The sequence below is a fragment of the Lipomyces chichibuensis genome (genome assembly GCF_038497645.1).
Source record: "Lipomyces chichibuensis strain CBS 12929 unplaced genomic scaffold V1513scaffold_1, whole genome shotgun sequence".
NCBI classification, from domain to species: domain Eukaryota; kingdom Fungi; phylum Ascomycota; class Lipomycetes; order Lipomycetales; family Lipomycetaceae; genus Lipomyces; species Lipomyces chichibuensis.
In genome coordinates this window covers 116,888-137,239 of record NW_027117453.1, presented here as the reverse complement: position 1 = coordinate 137,239, position 20,352 = coordinate 116,888, and the positions used below count along the sequence as shown (strand labels likewise).

The window sequence follows — 20,352 nt, the reverse complement described above, 5'->3', positions numbered from 1 at the left end:
TCGTATTCTACTCGCTGCAAGGTCAACCTACGTTGTTTTGAGTTGAATATGCTCGAAAAGAGCGAAGCTGTGGTGTGCCGGAGCATAACGGAGAAGTTGCTGTACCGAATACATTACTTCTCTCCAGCGTACGTTTTGTTGTCCGGTGGATTTGAGTGTCTTCCAACATACACTGACTTTTTAATGCAGATGGTTTGGAGTGGTAATGGGCAGTGGCATATCTGGTGCTATCTTAATTGACTATCCTTTTGGTGCAAGGTGGCTGAGAGTCATCGGCATCGCTTTTTGGGCATTCGCGACTGGTCTGCTAATCCTCTTTTGCATTATGACAATACTACGACATATTCTCTTCCCGGAAACTTTCAAGCAAGTTCTCTTCCATCCAATGCAGTCGATGTTCTTGGGTTGCATGCCTATGGGCCTGAGTTCTGTTATTGCCGACACTATTAGTATATTCGGCAAGAGAGCAGTCTGGCCATGTTATATCCTCTGGTGGATAGATTTAGCCCTTTCTCTTGCTTGTGCGTGGCTTCTCGTTTTCGTCGGATTTGTACACCACAGCCGCAAACACCCAGAGGGACTGAATGCGGTTATTCTTCTACCCGTCGTCACACTTGTCGTCAATTCGAGCACTGGCTCACTCATTCTCGAAGAGCTGCCAGAGAACTGGAGACCGCATATGATCGTGATGACCACGTTGGTGTGGGGTAATGGCGAAGTTCTGGCTTACGCGTTCACATGTGTGTATGCATGGCGTCTATTAACGGGTAATATGCCTGCTCGAGAAATGATGATCAGTTGTTTCCTACCGATCGGTCCATTTGGACAGGGGGCATACGGATTCTTACTCAATTCCGAGAACCTGCAAAACTATCTCGTGAACCACGACTATCCTATGCTTTCCCAAGTTCCAGTGATTAAATATATCGGTATTATAATAGCTGTTGTGATGGTTGGATTCGCGACATTTTGGCTGTTCTGTGCTGTTGCGGGATGTCTATACTACCGGCCAAAGATATTTGGCATTGCATGGTGGGGTCTCTCTTTCCCTGTGGTACGTATTTGACGCTTATCATATTTTGCGACTTGCGGTCTGACTTGAGTAATTCAGGGGACATATGCGGTCGCAACAAATCAGCTCGGAATAGCGTTAAATGCCGATGCTTTCAGGGTGGTCAGCTGTGTGGTCGGCACTATCGTCGTTTTAGTATCATTGGCTCTTTTCATCCCGACATTCTATTTCTCGGTGATTAAAGATGACATTTTCAGGAATTTCGCGATGGAAATGGAGGAGATGTATCCTATGCAGGAGACGCTAAGCAATAAAACTGATGATCTGGGAACATCTAAAATAGAAAAGATTTGCTGACTAAATATTTATATGGGTATTAGATTAGGGGCATCTGCAGGAATGGCGTTTTTGTTTTGCATTGATTATGCATGTATTTTTTGTCCTTGATTTACTTGTGTTGTGCTGTCTAGAGATTGTCAGCTGACATGTGTCAAGCTGACATGTCGATTTTCATTAATTGTTGCATTAGATTATGAATATTGGTATGGCTTGTACGGCAATGTTGCATATATATGAAGCGACGGACTATAGATGAATCACTATTTGGCCAGTGTGCATGGTACCTCCCCAAGCAATGCCAATACAAAAATACCTTCCAACGCGCTTCACAATTGGCGGCTACGGCGGTATCATGTCATCGCATAGTTTAGAACGTTGCTTCCATCAGTTGCTGCTGTCGTTGTGTGGTGCCTGAAATTCACCGCATCAAACGCCGTTCTGTATCGCTCGAGGATTTCTTGTAAGCAGAGACTTTTTCAGATTGTTTCCAGCCACGTGCGCGTCAGTTATCGGCAGTAATTATCCAACAGTTGTGAAACTTAGTAGACTGAATAATTATTTATTTATTAACCGGAGAATAATCTCGTAGTACTACCAATGAGGACTACACAATACATCAAGTTGTGTACAGCTGCCTAGTATCTCTTAATGGAACCCGAAGTGATACTTCATATATTATACTACACCAAAATACACCCCGGAATAGACGAGAAGCCGCATTTATAATGCATCTCTGACCAGTCTACCACCGACAAACGCAAACTCATACGCCCGCTGATACCAATTCCTAAAACTTCGTCTTCCAGACAACCGAGGATGCGTCGTCCAAGATCCTCCAAGCACGACATTATGCTTTCCGTCAAAGAAATCAGCTGTATACTCTGGATAAAGAGTACCAGGTACGAATCCCTCGTGGCGCGTCAAGACAGTACTCGTCCATTCCCATACACCCATACTTCCTGGCCCAGCGATCTCAATCTCGGGAGCGAGAGCTGTCGGATGCCAAAACTTGAACCCAATATTCGACTGGGCGATGTCGTATTGACCGTCGGTTGAAGGACCCTTTGCGGAGTAGTCGTAGATTACGCGGAGTTCTACTTCAGAAGGTAATCGCCATCCGTGTCCTTTCCACTTCCCGTACCCCTGCAAGTCATTGTACGACGCGACTACAGGCCACTGTGCAGGTCCGGTGTCATCAGACATGTCAAAAGCAATAACTCCGAAAACAGTCTTAACGGCCGGGCGAACCACAGTTCCGCTCCATGACGCGGGTATACGCTGACTTCCAATCCCACGCAAATACGCTAAATAATCCGCATTGGTGATCAACTTGCGACTGACTTCTAATTTGCCAGAAACTGAGGAGATACTAGCAGGCTTTTCGTTATCCCAACCAAACCCATGCGCACTGACAGGCTCGACAATATCGTCCTGGTCTTCGCGGTCCATCATACCAAGTTCAATGTCATGTAACTCAATCGTAGTCGTATCCGGGAAGCTGCTTGGCTGTCCGCCGGTGCCAAAAACCATCGCAGCAGGAACTGGAGGAGGAACCGTTGTGCCGGACTGCAAAAGCATATATAATAGCGTCTCGAGATGCATTGACTCATGCTCAAATCCCATCCATATTGCCCTCCAACCACGTCTAGCCAACGACGGACTTGAATACATCCATTTTATCCTATCACGTACATTGCCTTTGTATTTCCTGATTGCGTCAGGAGAAGGCCATGACTGCGGAGTTTCGGAATGCCAATGAACATGAGAGGGGTCATCCAGATCAGGGTCAATGCCTCGCGCGAATATGCCATGGAAGTATACCGGCTCAAGAGGATGTAGCTCGGGGACCGCTTCTGTGAGCTTGATATCAAAGAACGTTGGTACGTGGCCGCGGTAAAAAGCACATTCATTACGGACGGAGATCGGCTTCTCTTGTAACATTTCATCTGGCATCATATACTCCGATACCAAATCCCAGGACTTCCATAGTTCCTCCCAATTGTCCAAGTTGGGTACATGAGTCGGATCGAGGTCGGATATTGACAAATTAAATGGCGGGACATGTAGTAAATGAAGATCGTACATTCCAGCTGCATCAGTCCAGCGTTGGACCGGGAAGAGGCCACAACGGTCAAAGAGGATGGCTGCCTCACGCGGACTGTATTTCCAGCTCTGTTCAACCCGAATGCGCGCGCCCGCAGGAAAATGCCCTGATTCATTTTCGACAATGCCACGCATGTCGACGTCGCGTTGCGCAATGTAGAATGCTTCGTGGTAACCGCCACGTTTATAATACACGCCTTCGTACTCCCAATCTTCAAGTCGGAATACTTGGTCAAGATGCCGATTGGCATGATTGAGTCCGTTTAAAATGAACTTCCGCGTAATACCGAGATCATCGTTATACGCCTTCCAAACGATGTCGGGATCATTGCGTCTGTCAATGCCGATAACGAACATGTCACCTGCCACAAGTGACTCTTTGACAAACTGCGAGAGAAACGACGCAGCGTCGTCTCTGCTTAAATTCCCGATTGAAGATCCGAGCCATAACACAACTAGCGGACCGGACGACTTTGACCTTGCGCGCGCAAGCCATTTTCTTCCGTCGTCATATGTCCCGTGCAGACCGATCACTGACACATATTTCAACCCGCTATCGAGGCCGTTGATTGCTTTCTTGAGCTCGGACGATGACAGGTCAAGAGCGTAATAGCTTGTCTTCTTCCGCAGGCGCTCGAGGGCATAGAGAAGTAGCCTGGTCTTAACAAGACTACCGCATCCGAGTTCAACTACCGTTGAGTTGTCGGGAAGAGAGGCGGCTAAATCTTTCGCGTGCTGGGTGAGGATCGAGATCTCGCTCGCAGTGGGGTAGTAGCACTCTAGTCGCGTAATAGCATCGAATAGCTGGAGTCCTTGCGCGTCATATAGAATATAAGTCGGTAGCGTCGGCGGAGACGACCGGAGGCCATCCAAAATGTCCTTTCTAACCGGATCCTCTGTGCTGGCATCCTTCTTGGAACGAATATCGATGATGCGCCGGGCTTCTGCAGTCCGTCCTTTTGGCCTTAGGCGGCCTCCGGTTGCTATTGAAGGATTTTCAAGCATGATGGTGTCAATGGCAGTGAGGATATCGCCATCAGCAACTGCGTGGGGACACCTTTAAGTGTCATTTTTGTGCTGTGGCAAGCTGTAGAGTTATTGGCATTCTGACTGAGTCAGTTGATGGCTGATCATGGCCCTCATAGTCCTAGTGACGCGTGATAAGAACGCGCGTGATGACGATCACGGATGAGTTGGCGAGTGATGACTGCGTATGGGCAGGATCGGGAAGCAATAGAACAAGAACATCCTAAAAATTTCCCAGTCAAGAATTTCTAGTGTTTCTTTTAATGTTTAAACAATTGGGATGCGTTGGCATTGCAAAACTACTAACATTGTGGCAGGTTAGGGTCGCAGTCAGTGTCGATTTACCTCGAACGCACAATACTAATGAATGCTCTGTTCTATTAGCTTGCTTTGCCGAGGCAGTGGAGATGCTAACGAATAATGTCCTGCTTTCGGCATGTGAAAGACACATTGTTTTCTTCGAACACCTAAGCTCAAGATTCTATCCTTCCGGTTTCTTATAGATTGGAGACGAGACTGGTGCAGTTTCACCGTAACCTACACATACCACGCACAAATATTCAATGTAATGGTGTATTTCCCAAACTATACTGCGATAATCTAGCTAACAAAAACAACCTCCCACATCTCTGGACTACCAACAATCGCAATTTGTATGCGTCCAGTCGGTATTCTGTAGTTTTTTACTTCGTTCGAATGTGTTTCAATGGACCAGGGCTGTGCAAGAAGTTCGTATCGTATTGCTAAATAAAGATTAGACCATGCTCTGTCCAAGACTACTCTCTAACGACTCACCTTTGGTCGAAAGTCGCGCTTGTGGGGCTCCTGGATGTAGTAGTCCCAGCCCTGGTTGGTTGCAAATCGGATTGCATCGTCTTTTGATTTGAAATTCACTTCAGTCGCTTGCATGTAATCGCCACTGCTCGGCCAGCCCATCATATCGTTCTCCCATCTGTTTAATTTCTGATCAACTTCCCAATCCAATCTCCATGGCTTGGTCTCTGGTTATAACCGTTATTATTGCTCTCACATGCTATGGAACGAATTCAAACGTACCCCACGTGCCACTCTGCATGGCAGTCTTCGCGCGCTGATAGATACGGACAATTCGCCTCGTTGAGAGCTCCTCGGGAGCGCCACTAATAATATCGTAGCGCTTTAAAGATTCCGGCTCAGCGGGGGTTTTCGTCTGAGGACCAGTTGGAACGGTAGTAGATGAGTTATATCGCACGAACAACAAGTTTGCCGGACGCGCAGCAGTCACTATTGACCGCCGAGTAGTCAGCCTTGAGAGACTCATGGCGGGATGTAAACTGACCATCGTTATTCGGTTACAGATGTCATTCAATCGTGGGATCCACAAGGTTTGAGGAGAAAGTACGAATCTCTGCGGCGTGGTTGGTGGATGCATCTGCGGCACTGTTGTGCGTTTACGCCGCAACGGTCACGATATGGGGACACTAAGCGACGGAAAGAACTTCGCCTTTCAATCTTAATTCATCAAACACCATCTCCTCTCATTCCGCAGCAACCCGACCACAATGTCGTTCATCATCAAGCGCCAGTTGTCGACCCTTATCCCGCCCAAGATCGCCTCGGCTTCGGTACGTGTCAACTTCTTGCGATATCTAGTTCAATTGCAACGGCACAACCCTGCTCACTGCTTGCCCTTTGTGTTGTCCCGGCGATCCGATAAGTGAGAGATGGCACAGTGGCATCGGCAGCGAATTGAGCAAATAGTGTGTCAGGAATAAACGTGGTGCTAATAGTTTTTTCTATATGTAGAACCTTGGTGCCGCTCCTGGTGCAAAGCGTCTCGCCAGCGTTGTTGACTTTTACAAGGCCCTTCCCCGTGGCCCGGCTCCTGCTCCAGTCCGCAAGGGTCTGCTTGGGTAAGGCAACAATTCATTTACAAATCGAAACATGTAATCTCGATTAGACGACGTCTTGAAGAGGTGAATTTACAAGATTAGTGCAATTGATTGCTAACTGTTTGGATATAGCAAGTACACTGCCAAGTACTTTGACGGCGACAACGCATCTGGTGTCCCTTTGGTATGTGTCCGATTGGGCGGTTGTTACGAATAGGGTAGCATTGGATTACTAACAATATTTAGGTTCACTTGATAGTTGCAGTCTTCCTTGTATGATTAATTTTGTGTAGAAATGATTGTACATTTTGCGGGACTAACGTATTCGGTCTAGATCTCCTATACTCTTGACTACAACCTTCACTGTATGTGTTTCTCTTTGTTTGACGGTTTGATATGAACTGCTTGTACTAACAGAAGATCAGTGAAACACCACAAGAAGGGCGCTGAGCATGAAGAAGCTCACCATTAGATGATTAACTTGCGATGGGTTCGCGCAATCCAGTCGGAAAGATTATTTTTTGATATTTTACAAGTTGTATAGGATATGGTAGACGATAATGCATAGAATGTAATGGCAATTTAATGCGTCCGTACAATGTAGAACGTGCTTTTCACATTCATTATTCTCATCGCCCCCAGTACGCGTCGGTGACCCAAAACTCAGAGTGGTTTTTATTAACATTTTAGAATTAAATTTATGCTAATATAATAATTTTAAATAATTCGACCGTTTCCTGCGGCGTGGCTTTGTGGAAGCTATAGCAAAGCCAACCGTCATCGAATTATTGAGTGCCGACATCCCACAGAAATTTCTGTCCCGTTGCCATCACCGAACCCATCATCGCAAACAGGACGGACCCCACTTCAAAGGGCGATTTTGCCCCAGCCTGCCACATACTATTATATTTTCTCTACATTCCGGCTAAAAACTACACTTGTCCAAGGACGTGTGACGGACGACTTGAGCGTTGTATAAGTACGCTTCGATTTATTCCGTTTTTGCGCTGGCCGGCGTGCCCTCCGCACAGTTGCCAGGAAAGCTACACTTTTACCGGTAAGTTTTTCTCTTGGCTTGACGGATTGATTCCGTCCAAGTTTGATTCTGAAGAGGTCTGGGAGGTTACGATCTGCGGAATGGAATATGCAAGTATGCTTGGAAATGGACAACTGCGTATAAAGCATGACATGATTCGTTAAAATGCGCCACACTTTTCGATTTTCCACTCCGCAGCTGCAAATAAGTAAAAGCCATTTTTCAAAATTCCAAAACTTATGGTATGCTCAATATTGGCCTCAATTAACTGGATCGACCGTTTGCGTGCTGGTAGTCGTTACGACCTGGTTTTTTTTTTCGGAAACACCTACCGGTCTTTCGGGACAGAGCAATAATTATTTATATCAATTGGCTCGAGGATGCACAACGCGTTGTTCCAAGGTTATTTTGATTGAATTTCTGTTCGATACGATCAGATGGCCCGGTTACTAGAATTAGTTAAGGAGTCGATAGTTGTCGTCATACTGGTGCAATTTACATAGATCGTGGCCTTTCTGATTGACCTCTCCAGTTTGGAAGTATTGGCACTGACGAATGTTTTTATTCGGATATAGGATTATGGATGGATATGATTCATCGGAGCCTCAGAACGCAGAACCACCTGGTTATCCGTCGGCCTCCGCGGCGGTGTCAGCGCTCACTGATCCCGGAGGAGCAGCGGCAGATGAATTTAAACAGCTCGTGGACAACATCAACAAAGGTTCTGTGGATATAGGCGATCAGCATCCTCGTACAGATGAACTGCTCTTGGGGACGGCTTCCACCCCCAGCTCGGAAACCAACGGGAACGCAAGCGACCAAGGATCAGCGGCAGCAAAGACGACAGGCGCACCAGGGACTACGAAATCGGCGCCGACCACTAAAAGGTCATTCAAACCACAGTCTCTAAACGGCATTTTTCGACAGCTACAGGCAACGTCCGTTGCGGTTAAGTCGTCATCAGAAAAGTCAACATCATCATCGATACCGCACCAGTCATCGCAAACCAATCTCAATGCGGCCAAACTGCGTGTGACTCCGAAACTGTCCACTTCCGCCGGTGCTTTCACACTTGCTCCTCTACGGCGCGATTTATCAATATCTCCGAGGCCAGGGAGTGCTGGTTTACAATCTGGCTCGGGATCTGGCCTTCGGACTACCACTCAACATGTGTGGAATAAGGGACAAGGTACATATTGTGCTAGTCACAAAATCGTGTACGGAACACGGCTGACTTACTTTCAGTGCCACCTGCAGGACAGAAATCTCATAAAGAATTCTCAGAAGAGGAATTGAAGAAACTGGGAATTCATTTGACCGAGAGTATAGCTGCTGAGAGCAAAGAGACGAAATGGGCGGATGTAGGTCACATTCTCATCCATGTGATAAGATGTATTAACCGATTTAGGACGACGACGATGATGACTGGGGTGATACAATTGAATTTGGTGACGGTACAAAAGTCGTTCTGTCTCATGATCATGAGTCTCCGAGCTTGAGTAAGGGCGACACCACCCAACACTTACAAGAAAGCGCACAATCGGAAGGGGCAAGCCAGGTAGAGCCCGCCGGATCGCCACATGTGCCTGCACAGACCCCGAACGAGTCATCACATCAACTGGCGGCACAGCCTCCTACACTTTCGCCATGGGCTCCAATACCGCACCTCCAACCATCATTACTGACCAAGATCGCTGACAGCGAGAAAAGCGAATCCCACCACAACATACAAAGTCGAGAAGCGCCACATTTCGGTTCAAACATATCCCGATCTGAAGAACCTGGACGACAGAATTACCATCACCATGCTCCTGGTCATGAACTCCCGCCATATGGATCTCAAGATGTACGGAACCAGCCAATAGTCTTACCGCGAGATCGATTTTCAGATATGGATTTCGACCGATCATATGGCCCACGGTCATCTGGACAAGGCGGTGAGCTTTTTAACGATAGATCAGGACAGATGGAGTCTGTGCGGAGGCGGTCGTTCAATTCTAGACGGCCACCGCCACCACAGCAAAAAGTCATTGGTATCATGGCACGGACTGGAAGGCAGGAATTCCCAATTGATGACCGTGACTCAGTGGCTAGGAGAGGATCGTCTAGTGTTAGTAGTCGTGGTCGCAGGAGATCATCTCTTTCTCGACTCAGCGAGGATGAAGTCTCCGTTGCAAGCGGCAGAACTCCATCTGATGACCAAGGTTCGCAGCCACGATCAGCTGGACAGTCTCCGTCAATTACATTCAGTCAGATGCATCATGGCGATGGTGATTACGAGCCGGGACGACGACCGCCTCATATCACGGCTCAGCAGGATGTAATTATGAAACATTCGATAGAAAATGCTAGGAAACGTAAAGAAGAGGAGCAGAGGCGTGAACAGGAGCGCCTGGAAGCTGCTCGGAAGCGAGCCGAGGAGATCGTTCGAAAGAAGCAGCAAGACCAAGAGCGGCGTCAACGGGAACAGCAGAAAGAAGAAGAGCCACTTTCGCAGCAGCAGCTATCACGGGACCAAGAGCAGCCCCAGCAGACGTCACCCCAATCTCAAAAACGACAAGAATCTCAGCCGAAACCGATAATTGAGCACAATGAAATTGCAGTTGTATCGTCCGCTGAAGCCGAGCACGCGGATTCAGTTCGGAGTGCAGTTACGCAAGACGCTGCAAAGAGTAGGCGGAAACAATCGTCTGCTTCCTCTGACGGCGCAGAGGGCATGGACGCATCGGTTACTGCGGCCATCGAGTTTCTTATATCTGAACCCGCTGCAGGTCAATCACCACCGGTCTCGAGGGCTATCACTAAGCCGACTGCTCCGCAGGGAGCCCCTGGCAGTGGATGGGATAATGCTCGAAGTGTTATGAGCAGGGGAGGATCTTGGAGTCGCAATGGTTTGAACGATGGATCGCGGGGGCCGCCGTACGTGCGGAGCTTGGTGAATGGAAACGACAATGTCTGGGGTCCAGTCGGTAGTAGGAGTCGGTATCCGGCTATTGATGGTGTTGGAAATGGTGCAGTTGATGCACACTCGTTCCTATCAGGACCAGGCAACGTGCCTAACGCGCCAGCAGACTGGGGTGCGAAACCAAACACGCCAGCACAACTCTCGGAAAATTGGAGAAGACCGTTCGCACCGCAGAAGGATCCCTCTGCACGCGCACCTACTTCTTCGGCTCCAGTGGGCCCACCTGGCTCATCGTCAGCGATCCATGCTCCAGTCGGAACTCCGATTCCATCTCCTGTAAAGGGTAATGGATCTGTTGGCCAGTCGTCTCCATCCAGCAATTTGTCGTACGAAGGCAAGCCGAATGAGGATGGCTTGGGGTTATCTGGAACCGGCGTACCGTCAGCTTCGTCAGCTTCATCATCACGGTTACTATCACGATTCTTCCCATCCGGCATGCCGCATCGCGTCGATTCGATTGGGGCACCATTAAGCTCGTCCACAACTATCGGAACAATGTTGAGTGGGTTGACTGATGAGATGGAGAGTAACAGGTATATGGCAGACCAGGATGATCGATTGATGGATAATTATTTGCTGCTGTCACAATCGGTTCACAGTTTATCTGATGATTCGAGTAGCCTGCGGCCAAAAGTTCATCTGCCGCCAGTTTCACCGAAAGTCAAACTCCCGCCGGTCGAGCCAGATATGAGATCGAACAACGCGAACTACGGGGCGGCGTATTCACCGGAGATCGCCGGTTCGCAATCTCCGAGTCATATTCTCAGCCCCAGCTTAGGTAGCGGAACTATCGACAATGATATGAGAGAGCAGAATGGCGCGGCAACTGCGGCTGGCCTAGGGTATTTTGGAGGCAAGGTTCCGTCGATTGGTGCTATAGAAGCGGTACAGTCTCGAATCGCAATGACACTCGGAGCACATGCCGACGGCGGGAAGCTGTTAGGAAGCAAACAACAGTCACCAACGTCGTCTCCTGTGATATCGCAGCCACAGATACTGCTATCGCCGATACGAAAGCCGACAACAATTTTGCTGCCGCCGAAATTGGCTGTTACGAGTGTCGAACCGCATGAAATGCAGCCTGGTGACGACGACGGGACACAGTATCAGATCAATCTTGCGGAGTATCCACATTCTTATACACTCTACCTACCGAAAAAATCTATGCTGGATTCCTTCCAACTCACAAAGAAGATTCCGGGTAACTTTGTTGGAGCGATTTCCGCGGCGGTGTCTTCTGCTTCGCCAGCATCGAATCCGTTTAACCCGCAACGACGTGGTGGCGGCAGTAGCGCCTACAAGATCATGTTTCCTGGTCTACACGAACACATTCTAATCCCCGTCAATGTGTCTGGAGCAGCAATTGGCGGAACGGGTTTTCATTATAGTAGCCGACGCGGTGGCGAATCACGCGAATGGAGTCGTCGAGGAGGACCGTCCTCTAAGCATTCCTAATAGGAATAATTTACAGCCACAGCTTACATTCCAAGAATGTAAATTTTATTTGTTGCCACAGTCTGCAGTTTTGCGTGGTTGATATTTCGTGCACATTATTTTTTATGTTTTATTTATTACAGTTTGAGCCAGGATTTTGTAAGGTTGATGTTGTTGGGACTGCTGTGATATTAAATGACTGATGAAGCAATGCGTTGTCTGTTTGTATTAATTAATAGTATAATAGCGTGAGATATCAGTGGATGTAATACATTATACAGCAGTTGACGCAATTAGCCAAGAGTTTAAAGAATTGCAATTAGAGTACGAGAAAATATGTTTATTTGGAGTGCTGCGACGTCTAATTGCGGGCGAGCGCCATCGGTAATCCCCAAAGTCAGCCTAAGATCTTGAACTCACTCTCTTCTTCAATTTGAAGGTCGGGTTTGGTGCCATATGACGATTTGACAGTCTTGACTATGGAATGTGGGAATTATTTATGCATTATATGATTTGTCATGAGTGGAATTGCTGTAACTTATAGGTACATTAAAATGAGTTTTGGAAGTCCGTTTTAGGGCTGCTTCGGCAACCACCGGTGCACGTGATAGCTAACTGTGCACCATATCACGTTTAGGAATTAGGGGGCCGCGTTTAGGAGGAGGCGACTTTATTTACTGCAATGGTTATGCCGGACTTTCTAATGTTATATATATATATCAAGGACTGAATCATTCATCAGTGGCGAAATTGGAAAAGCCAAATATAAGATGACGTGATGAAACCAGCCAAGGGTCTTGTATCAATGTAGGGTTGGTTGGCTAGTATAGTAATTGTAGATTAACATCAAACGATTCAGTAATCGATTGAAAAGAATGTATGTGAAGAATACTTGATTAAAGCTAAGTAGATTATTCAATGCCGCTTGCCACCGGATCCCGGACCTCGGACAGTTATCCGCGGGAGATCGGTCATCACCATCACAAACTATGATAAGACCTTTGCAGGAACTTTGGGGTCCTTATTAGCGCATTGCTTTATCACAATTATGATCGAAACAGCAATTGCAAACAGTCACATGCAAGGATGTCAGTGCTATGTATAATCAGGTATTAGATGAAGACGGCAGAGCGATCCTTGACTGCGTTGTGAATCGCTCTTTTAAGGCGAGATAATTTTCTAGGAGTGGGCCGTAATTATATAGCCAATGAATTTGGTAAAACAGCTTGCGGGGAGGCGGGGAGCGTGGGGCGCGGGGGGCCCGGTTTCATTTTTTGGCGGCAGCGTGCTGACTGAAGGTACGAAAAATATACGGCTAGTTGCAGTGTACGGACAAGATTTTATATACTGTATATAGTAATTATTTTTTAGAAAGGCACTGGTTGCGGCAATTACACAGTAAGCGCACAACCGATACAAGTAGCCGCCGTATTTTGGACTCTAGTTGGCGAAGAGCGATTGCCCGGGCAACGGTGGGTGGTACAGAAACGTATTCGCAAATTTGAACCAAAATAACATTCGCACGCGACTGAAGCGTGCGGGGTATCGACGATGGGCCTTCTTCTGTCCACCAAGCCTAATCCACGAATTCGGCTTCTCCACCTTTCACTCGCCATTTTCTGATTGCTGATTACTGTCCCTCTTGAACACTCACGACGACGTCTTAACCACAATAACTCGCTCCCGGCTCAAGAACGCTCTGACAACTGAGCACTGAGCAGGGGGCAAGATGCAGGCCATGCAGTCCGTCATCTCCCTCGCTCCGCCACCTGGTCCTTCGGGCCATTCCGCAGCCCCTTCGGAAGGATCTCATCGTAATTCCGCCGTCCATCAGCCGACGGCCACGCCAGGTCAGTCAGATTCGCCCAATGCGATCGCGATGACGACCATGCCAGATGCAAGTGTGCCTCGACGAAGGCAGGCCAACGGCAGCAGCACAGCTGCCGGCCAGAGCCAGCAAATGCCGACCCAGAATCACCCAGACAGACGGTATAAGTGCTCCTTCTGTGCCCGCGCGTTCTCCCGGTCAGAGCACAAAAATAGACACGAGCGATCCCGTGAGTATCAGTGTTGGAGTTTGTCATCTTGACCAGGCTGACCCATCTGACAATGTGCAGACACGAAAGAACGGCCGTTCAAGTGCGATAAATGCAAGTCCACTTTTGTGCGTCGAGATTTGCTGCTGCGGCATGTCCGCACAGTCCACGCCAAAGCCGGAGGAGCCGCGAACACGAAAAGCGCGCCTACTTCTCCAACTTCAGAGCGCAAAGCTGAGAACGAGACGATCACCGCTGCTGCCGTTGTGCTGCCGCCACCAATGCCGGTGCAGCCTCCAATTGTCGGCCAGTCCGACGACATACCACTACAGTCGCAGTATCGCCATCAACAGAGTGTTTCGCACCAGCATCACACAAATCCCGAAATCAGCGCAGCAATGTTGATGACGCGGCTCGGCGCTCCGCCGGCATCGTGGAACGGCAAGGTCGAAGATGATGAAATCGAGCCTGTCCAACCAGAGTCCGAGGTCGAGTACGGCGATGGTGATGATGATGATGACGGTGACGATGAGCAGTCACGCGAATCCGGCACGTCGTCTGATTCCTCGCAAAACCCGGCCTCTCTAAGGCGATTACTTCGAGAGACGTTGCTGATACTCGATCCGTCCGGGAACATTCTACGGGATACTCCTCTGCCGACACACCGGGACCTGTCGTACCATCTCGCAATATACATTGCTGCGCACCATCCATTCCATCCATTCGTCCACCTGCCGACCTTTTCTCCACACAATACTCCGCGGCCGCTGTTACTTGCGATACTATCCCTGGGAGCACTACCGACCAATAAAGAACTAGCGTCACGTCTACATGTAGCGTCGAAAATGATGGTCAATTCCCGCATCGACACCGACGGTTTTACATCTCGCTCTGCTCCGCTATGGGTCACACAGACAGTCTTACTAAATACGGCCTTTGCCGCCTGGTCAGGCGACCCACGGGGGCTAGAGTTTGCGTGCTCTGTCAAATCATTCCTGGCGAACCTGGCGTCCGGCGTGCGCTACGAGCTTCTACGCCGGACGCCAAAACCACCTATCACGAATTCTGCGTCCGAAGACGATGAGTGGATTAAGCTTGAAGCCATGCGTCGGACATACTTCGCTGTGTATGTCTTCTTTGGCGGGCTGACGGCGTTCTTCAACTTCCCACCTGCAATACCCAACAGCGAACCTGGAGTGGTCACACTACCGTGCGAGGAGGAAGTGTGGAATGGGACGACGGCACTCCCGCCTGCTCCAGCAGTGACTTTCCGAGTCGGGATGGACTATGTGTTGAAAGGACAACACATGCGGTGTTCTTCATTCGCGAAGCGCATTTTGGCGACGGGAATGTTCCTCGAGTGTTGGGCGGCGCGGAGCGGTGGACTGTTATTCGCGGCTCGGACTGACCAACTCGAAGGCGTCCTGTCCTCGTTTGTGCGGGTTATTCACGCGGACATTGTCGGGTGCTTAAACCGCGCTTCCGAGGCGACGTGGAAGCTTGCCCGAATGCGCGTTGTCGGACTTGATTTGAGCACGGTCGAAGAAGTTCTTCGGTACCACGATGTCGGCGAGATCGTGCACGCAGTGCGCGGGTGCGCAGCGAGAATGGCACGGACGGGCGAAACCCTAGTTGTGGCGGCGGAGGTGGCTATGGACGTCTTGTTTGGCACGAACCAGGAAGATAGGACCGGAGGGATCGAGGACGTTGTCGTTGAGTGGGAATGCGCGCTGTATCTGATGATGTGGCTGCGGCGTGTGGAGCGCGACATGTCGATTCTCGCCGGGGACAAAGGTCTATACTACCGCGCGCCAGACGAACGTGAGCTGGACGTATTGCAAAGGTTGCGGGCGGTGCAGGAGCACGAGCTGCATGGGAATGGCATTGTGGATATCGAAGGTGGCGAAGATCGACTGTCAGTTTTTGTAGGATGGTGGTGGGCGCGGTATGGTGCGCGCGGTGTCGGTGGTGGATGGGGTATCAGGTCTGTACTACGAGAAGCGATTGGTGTGTATGCGGAGATTGTTAGAGGGGAAGTAGTCACGTAAGGTTTAAGTAGTTTGATTTCCATTTATGTCAAATATTTGAGGGTATCCAAAATGGGTCTGCGGAATGTTTGGTTTTTGCATGGCGTCATATGATCAATATTTGTTATTTGTTTTATTAAGTTTCTGTCTTTGATATTACTTGTATATTGTAATTAGTCTGCAGTTGTAAAAACGTGTTTTGGTTTTGTATAGATCTATTACATGTTGTCGTGAGGGGTTTGTGCCGTAATGGTTGGGAGCGATCGAAACCCATCATGCACTTTTCTCACAACCCGCTGGAGGGAACTGTTCCCCAATATCCAACCTGAATAATAATAATAATAATACAAAGAATCACACAAAGCCCGACCAAGGCAGCAGCACGGCAAAAAAGCGCAATGCCGCCGCTGCATTTGCCGCCACAAACGCGATACACGCCACCGTCGGTGTCTGCGACCGACAACCTGATCCCATTATTTGGCCTGTCGACTATTCAAGCGTCCGTCGCGCGGACGGATCCGGTCACGGGTGCCAAGCGGAAACTGCGCAAGAGCTATAAAGGGCACATTACCGATTTACCAGGTATGTGTGTGTGTGTGTGTGTGTGTGTGTGAAGAAGCGAGAGCTTACACGTTTGCGGCCAGGTAAAAACGAGATTCCGACCGAGCACTATATTCTGCGCCTCGTGCACGCGCCGCCACCGGAACCGCCTGTCCCGATCGACCGGCCGATCGACCAGGCGCTGCTGGAGAATGTGTTCAGCATGGACAAGACGCCTGAGAGCGGTGTGGCGGGGTTCGATGTCGGCGTGCTAGGCGTGGTTGCACCTTCGGCGTCGGCGGCGGCGGCGGCGGTGGTTGGGTTCTCGACGAGGAAGGACAAGACTGGAGCCAGTGGTGGTGGTGGCGGCGGGGTTGTGGTGGAAAGCAGTGCTGGGGAAGAAAAGAGTCGGCGGCGGAAACGGAAGAGCGGGGGCGAAGGCAGCGATGTTGGCCTGTCGACCGATGGTGGCGGGAGGAAGCGCAAGAGGCGGAATGTCTGATGTTGGAGTGTGAATTTTGTGGGTTTTCTCTTTTTGCACAGAAAGGTTAGTGGAGTTTTGAACGGTAGCATTGAGTGCAAAGGCAGCTACCGTGTGAGCTTTGACATAAGGACGCGTAACGTGCCTGTACTTGTATTATAAAACATTTCAATACAACAACATCGATCGGGTACCCCCAAAAACAATACAAGAGCGATTACAATGCGAGCAAGAACTACGCTTTCTCCTCAATAGACGGCGACGCGATATTCTTGTCAAAGTCCAAATCGAGCTCGTACAGCGGAATTGGCTCTTCGACGTCCTGGCGCAGGATGTAGCGGCTGTACCAGTAGGGCAACTTGCTGGCCTGGTACTTTGCGTGTGTACGGGTGGTTACGCCGAAGACCTTGTCCAGTTCTTCAAGTGTCAAAGCCTTTGTTTCGGGGACGAAGAGCAGGACGAGGAAAAAACCGACGATATTCCAGCCTGCGTACCAGCCAAATGCACCCTGGGTTGTGAAGGCTGACTGCAGAGACGGCCAGGTGATTGCGAGGACAAAATTGAAGAACCAAGTTGTCGCTGTGGCGAAGGACATACCGACGTCTCGAATGTAGAGCGGGAAGGCTTCGGCGGAGTATGTGAAGGGTACGGGGCCCTCTCCCGGTGAGTAGGCGATGCCGAAGAGATAGATTCCCAGTGCGACGCAGCCGACACGGGCTTTCTCGTTCGGGATGTAAAAGGAGAAGCCAGTGAAGAGGAGGAAGAGGGCCATGAGCGGGAATGTTGTAAGGAGGAGGTTGCGGCGGCCGAATGTGTCGATGGTGTAGACGGCGGGGATGGCGAAGAGGAAATTGATGATACCGAAACCCATGGAGGCCAGGAGCGCGGAAATCGGGGAGAAGCCAGAGTCGCGGAAGATGACGGAGGAGTAGTAGGCGATGACATTGACACCGCAGAATTGCTGCATGAACATGACGATCCAGGATGCCAGGGCCGCGCGACGGTTGCGCGGGATGGTGAAGAGCTCGAGCACGCGATTGTGGCCGCGCTTGAGTACGGTCTCTTCGAGCAGCAGGACATGCATGTAGTAGATGTCACGCGCGGCCTGGAGGTTGCTGGTGCGGAGGCGGACCATGCTTTCGAAAGCCTTGCGGTGCTCACCGCGACCCATATACCAGCGTGGACTCTCGGGACAGAAAAATACCTGGCAGCAGACGATGAGGGCTGGAAACAAGGCGGAGCCAAGCATGAGACGCCAGTTGAGACCTTCGATGTTGGGTTTGTCGGGAACTTTGTAGAAGGCAACATCGGCGACGTAGCCGAGCATGATTCCGAAAGCGGTCCACATCTGCCACATCATGACTAGCGCGCCTCTGACGACGGCAGGTGTACACTCAGCGGCGTAGACGGGCACGGTGGCAGACTTTGCACCAATGCCGAATCCGAGACAAAAGCGTGCGATGAAGAGGTGCCACCATGTGTCTGTGCAGGCGGACCAGAAGCAGGTGATGGCGGCTACCAAGCAGGAGACGAAGATGGTGCCGCGACGACCGAGGGCCTTGTTGAGGGGGTCGGACAACCAGCAACCGATGCAAGCGCAACACAAGTAGGGAGCGGCGTTGACGAGACCAAGAATCCAAGTGTCGCGAGAACTATCGCCTCCGATACCGAACTGGTCGACGAAAAAGAGTTGCGCGCCGTTGATGACGGTCTCGTCCATACCTTGGACGGCGGCGGCTAGAGAACAGACCACGACAAGCGAGTACAGCGTGCGGTTCTGTGCCCATCTGTGGTGAGACTCGTGTGCCAGATCGTCGCGGTCTTGGTCGGTCAGCAGCGGGAGGCCGATGCCGAGGGACTTTGGGTTCTGGGCAATCAGGCCGCCTTTCTTGAAGAGCTCTTCGTACTCTTCGAGGCCGTGTGTGCGTGCATATTCGGCTGCGTTAGCGATGACTTCTTCTTGAGTAAAATTGATGAGGGGGTTCGTGTCGTCGGCCAGGTCTTGCTTTTCGTGGTGCAGATGGTGACCATGGTGGTGCCTATCTAATTCGATATCGCCTTCAGCAACGCAGCGCTCTGCGGACAAGGAAGGTCGCAAGAGACGGTTTTCATAGTTGGCAGCTGAGGGGACTATGGTGTCTTTGGTCGTCATGGTCTGTTATGGAAAGACGAACAGGCACAGAACAGGCTAGGTGGGGAGGAGCACCTTATCTTAAGTGAAAATGGATCATTGCCGGATGGACGCGACTGCACGGGGGAGGACATGCGGGGTATCACGGGAGTAGCACGAGAGTAGCACGAGGTGCACGCCAGGAGCGGAATCGATGAATGACGATTAGAAGGACTGAACTTGTTGGGTGTGCAAGTAGAGCGATAATGTTGTGGGTGCATTTCCTTGTTCCGTTCCGGCGGGTTTCCCATACACTCTCCCGAATCACTCCCTGTTCAGCAAGTAGGCCATGACGTCATTGGACGGCGACACCAAGCGCTGTATGTTTGTACCAATTCTTTCAATCTGCAATAGTTATAGAATGTTATTCAGCCCGCTATCGAAACACGCGGATGGCGGTTTATGCTGCAACTTAGACGGCATTTTGCGTTAGTGCGGCGAGCAATTCATTTAATTAATTCCGCAGTCTGCATTGCCCTGCGTCTGCGTGGTCCGCCACATTGGAAAGCCATCTGGGAGATATCGGCAACGATCGGCGACCATCTTGTATTGCATTAATATTAATATTATTTATTACAGTAGTTGCGTGCGTCCCGCCGCATGAAAATGAGTTTGCATGCCGCGGGGCATTTCCAGGAACAATGGATCACTGAATGGTGCAATCCCTCCATCAGTGGTCAGTCCTTACGTAGCAAGTGCAGTTCCTGCTCAACTGTAGTCTAAATCGCTGTCTTTTATTGTGATTTATTTGCTTCAATTATAGCGTCTTTGGGAGGATCTTCATTGTCTTTTGCATTAAATCGGTTCTACCGAGGTCGAGGGACGGCGCCGCATCTATTTGCCCCTGAAATCGGACATTGAAACATTCGATGCCGCGCCGAGTTTCGGCAATGCACAACTCTGCCACATCCGGCAGCCATTCCGGCGCACAAACTAGGAAACCAGCGCGCCTCCCACGTCATCAATCTTCTTTGTCCCGTCTCCGGAACCCCCCGAACAAATACACTCCACAATGCACAGTAATAATCCCCACGGGGTTCAGCGATGTTGGCCCTCACTGAGGTCCGGTAGGCGGTAGCAACTTAGCCTGGGCTGCCGAACTTCGTAGTTCTAGTCCGGGCTAGCTAGCGTGGACGGGAACTTTCTCAGCTGGACGATCAGTCCTGTCTCCGTAATCTTGTAGATCTCCTACGTCATTGCAGTAACTGACAATGATACAACTCAAACTGGACTCCCCTGTTACTGTATTCCCCTTGTCGATGGCATCACCATTATCTAAACCTGTCTTAAGTGGAAATGCTTATCTCGTTAT

General features: G+C 49.9%; 8 protein-coding genes across 8 annotated transcripts; 5 read left to right on the top strand and 3 right to left on the bottom strand.

Annotated features, from left to right (window-relative positions):
- Positions 1-48: 48 nt before the first annotated feature.
- V1513DRAFT_428610 (voltage-dependent anion channel) lies at positions 49-1,369 on the top strand (the record flags this gene model as incomplete). The annotated part of the gene is made up of 3 exons (XM_066896298.1): positions 49-128; positions 190-1,054; positions 1,112-1,369. The coding sequence occupies 3 exons, from the start codon at positions 49-51 to the stop codon at positions 1,367-1,369; spliced, it is 1,203 nt and encodes a 400-aa protein (XP_066756399.1).
- A 525-nt stretch (positions 1,370-1,894) lies between these two features.
- V1513DRAFT_434773 (histidine-specific methyltransferase) lies at positions 1,895-4,769 on the bottom strand. Its single transcript, XM_066896510.1, has one exon. The coding sequence runs from the start codon at positions 4,457-4,459 to the stop codon at positions 2,072-2,074; it is 2,388 nt and encodes a 795-aa protein (XP_066756398.1). The 5' UTR covers positions 4,460-4,769; the 3' UTR covers positions 1,895-2,071.
- On the bottom strand, positions 4,762-5,835 carry V1513DRAFT_434772 (ETC complex I subunit conserved region-domain-containing protein). Its single transcript, XM_066896509.1, has 3 exons — positions 5,537-5,835; positions 5,276-5,481; positions 4,762-5,223 (listed from the first exon to the last, which is right to left on the bottom strand). Exons 1-3 carry the CDS (start codon positions 5,799-5,801, stop codon positions 5,164-5,166), a joined length of 531 nt encoding a protein of 176 aa, XP_066756397.1. The 5' UTR covers positions 5,802-5,835; the 3' UTR covers positions 4,762-5,163.
- Positions 5,836-5,933: 98 nt separating this feature from the next.
- Positions 5,934-6,951, top strand: V1513DRAFT_434770 (ATP synthase subunit F, mitochondrial). Its single transcript, XM_066896508.1, has 6 exons — positions 5,934-6,084; positions 6,266-6,372; positions 6,484-6,535; positions 6,598-6,624; positions 6,686-6,716; positions 6,777-6,951. Exons 1-6 carry the CDS (start codon positions 6,022-6,024, stop codon positions 6,821-6,823), a joined length of 327 nt encoding a protein of 108 aa, XP_066756396.1. The 5' UTR covers positions 5,934-6,021; the 3' UTR covers positions 6,824-6,951.
- Positions 6,952-7,966: 1,015 nt separating this feature from the next.
- V1513DRAFT_422170 (uncharacterized protein) lies at positions 7,967-11,807 on the top strand (the record flags this gene model as incomplete). Its single annotated transcript, XM_066895969.1, has 3 exons — positions 7,967-8,576; positions 8,633-8,748; positions 8,796-11,807. 3 exons carry the CDS (start codon positions 7,967-7,969, stop codon positions 11,805-11,807), a joined length of 3,738 nt encoding a protein of 1,245 aa, XP_066756395.1.
- Positions 11,808-13,989: 2,182 nt separating this feature from the next.
- Positions 13,990-16,133, top strand: V1513DRAFT_1123 (uncharacterized protein). The gene has a single exon (XM_066894127.1). It carries the CDS (start codon positions 14,104-14,106, stop codon positions 15,868-15,870), a length of 1,767 nt encoding a protein of 588 aa, XP_066756394.1. The 5' UTR covers positions 13,990-14,103; the 3' UTR covers positions 15,871-16,133.
- A 147-nt stretch (positions 16,134-16,280) lies between these two features.
- Positions 16,281-16,669, top strand: V1513DRAFT_360381 (Rox3 mediator complex subunit-domain-containing protein; the record flags this gene model as incomplete). Its single annotated transcript, XM_066894731.1, has 2 exons — positions 16,281-16,431; positions 16,494-16,669. Coding segments are annotated over 2 exons (327 nt in total), but the record flags the coding sequence as incomplete, so codon positions are not given.
- Positions 16,670-16,807: 138 nt separating this feature from the next.
- Positions 16,808-19,232, bottom strand: V1513DRAFT_1104 (uncharacterized protein). Its single transcript, XM_066894122.1, has one exon. The coding sequence runs from the start codon at positions 19,020-19,022 to the stop codon at positions 17,106-17,108; it is 1,917 nt and encodes a 638-aa protein (XP_066756392.1). The 5' UTR covers positions 19,023-19,232; the 3' UTR covers positions 16,808-17,105.
- Between the last annotated feature and the right edge of the window lie 1,120 nt (positions 19,233-20,352).

Excerpts from the sequence above, each read along its gene's own strand:
- V1513DRAFT_434773 (XM_066896510.1), bottom strand. The coding sequence starts at position 4,459 with ATGCTTGAAAATCCTTCAATAGCAACCGGAGGCCGCCTAAGGCCAAAA.
- V1513DRAFT_434772 (XM_066896509.1), bottom strand. The coding sequence starts at position 5,801 with ATGGTCAGTTTACATCCCGCCATGAGTCTCTCAAGGCTGACTACTCGG. Across the intron at positions 5,482-5,536 it reads CATGCAGAGTGGCACGTGGG|AGACCAAGCCATGGAGATTG; the intron begins GTACGTTTGAAT and ends GGTTATAACCAG. Across the intron at positions 5,224-5,275 it reads AGCGCGACTTTCGACCAAAG|CAATACGATACGAACTTCTT; the intron begins GTGAGTCGTTAG and ends ATCTTTATTTAG.
- V1513DRAFT_434770 (XM_066896508.1), top strand. The coding sequence starts at position 6,022 with ATGTCGTTCATCATCAAGCGCCAGTTGTCGACCCTTATCCCGCCCAAG. Across the intron at positions 6,373-6,483 it reads GTCCGCAAGGGTCTGCTTGG|CAAGTACACTGCCAAGTACT; the intron begins GTAAGGCAACAA and ends GTTTGGATATAG. Across the intron at positions 6,625-6,685 it reads TGATAGTTGCAGTCTTCCTT|ATCTCCTATACTCTTGACTA; the intron begins GTATGATTAATT and ends TATTCGGTCTAG.
- V1513DRAFT_1123 (XM_066894127.1), top strand. The coding sequence starts at position 14,104 with ATGCCGGTGCAGCCTCCAATTGTCGGCCAGTCCGACGACATACCACTA.
- V1513DRAFT_1104 (XM_066894122.1), bottom strand. The coding sequence starts at position 19,022 with ATGACGACCAAAGACACCATAGTCCCCTCAGCTGCCAACTATGAAAAC.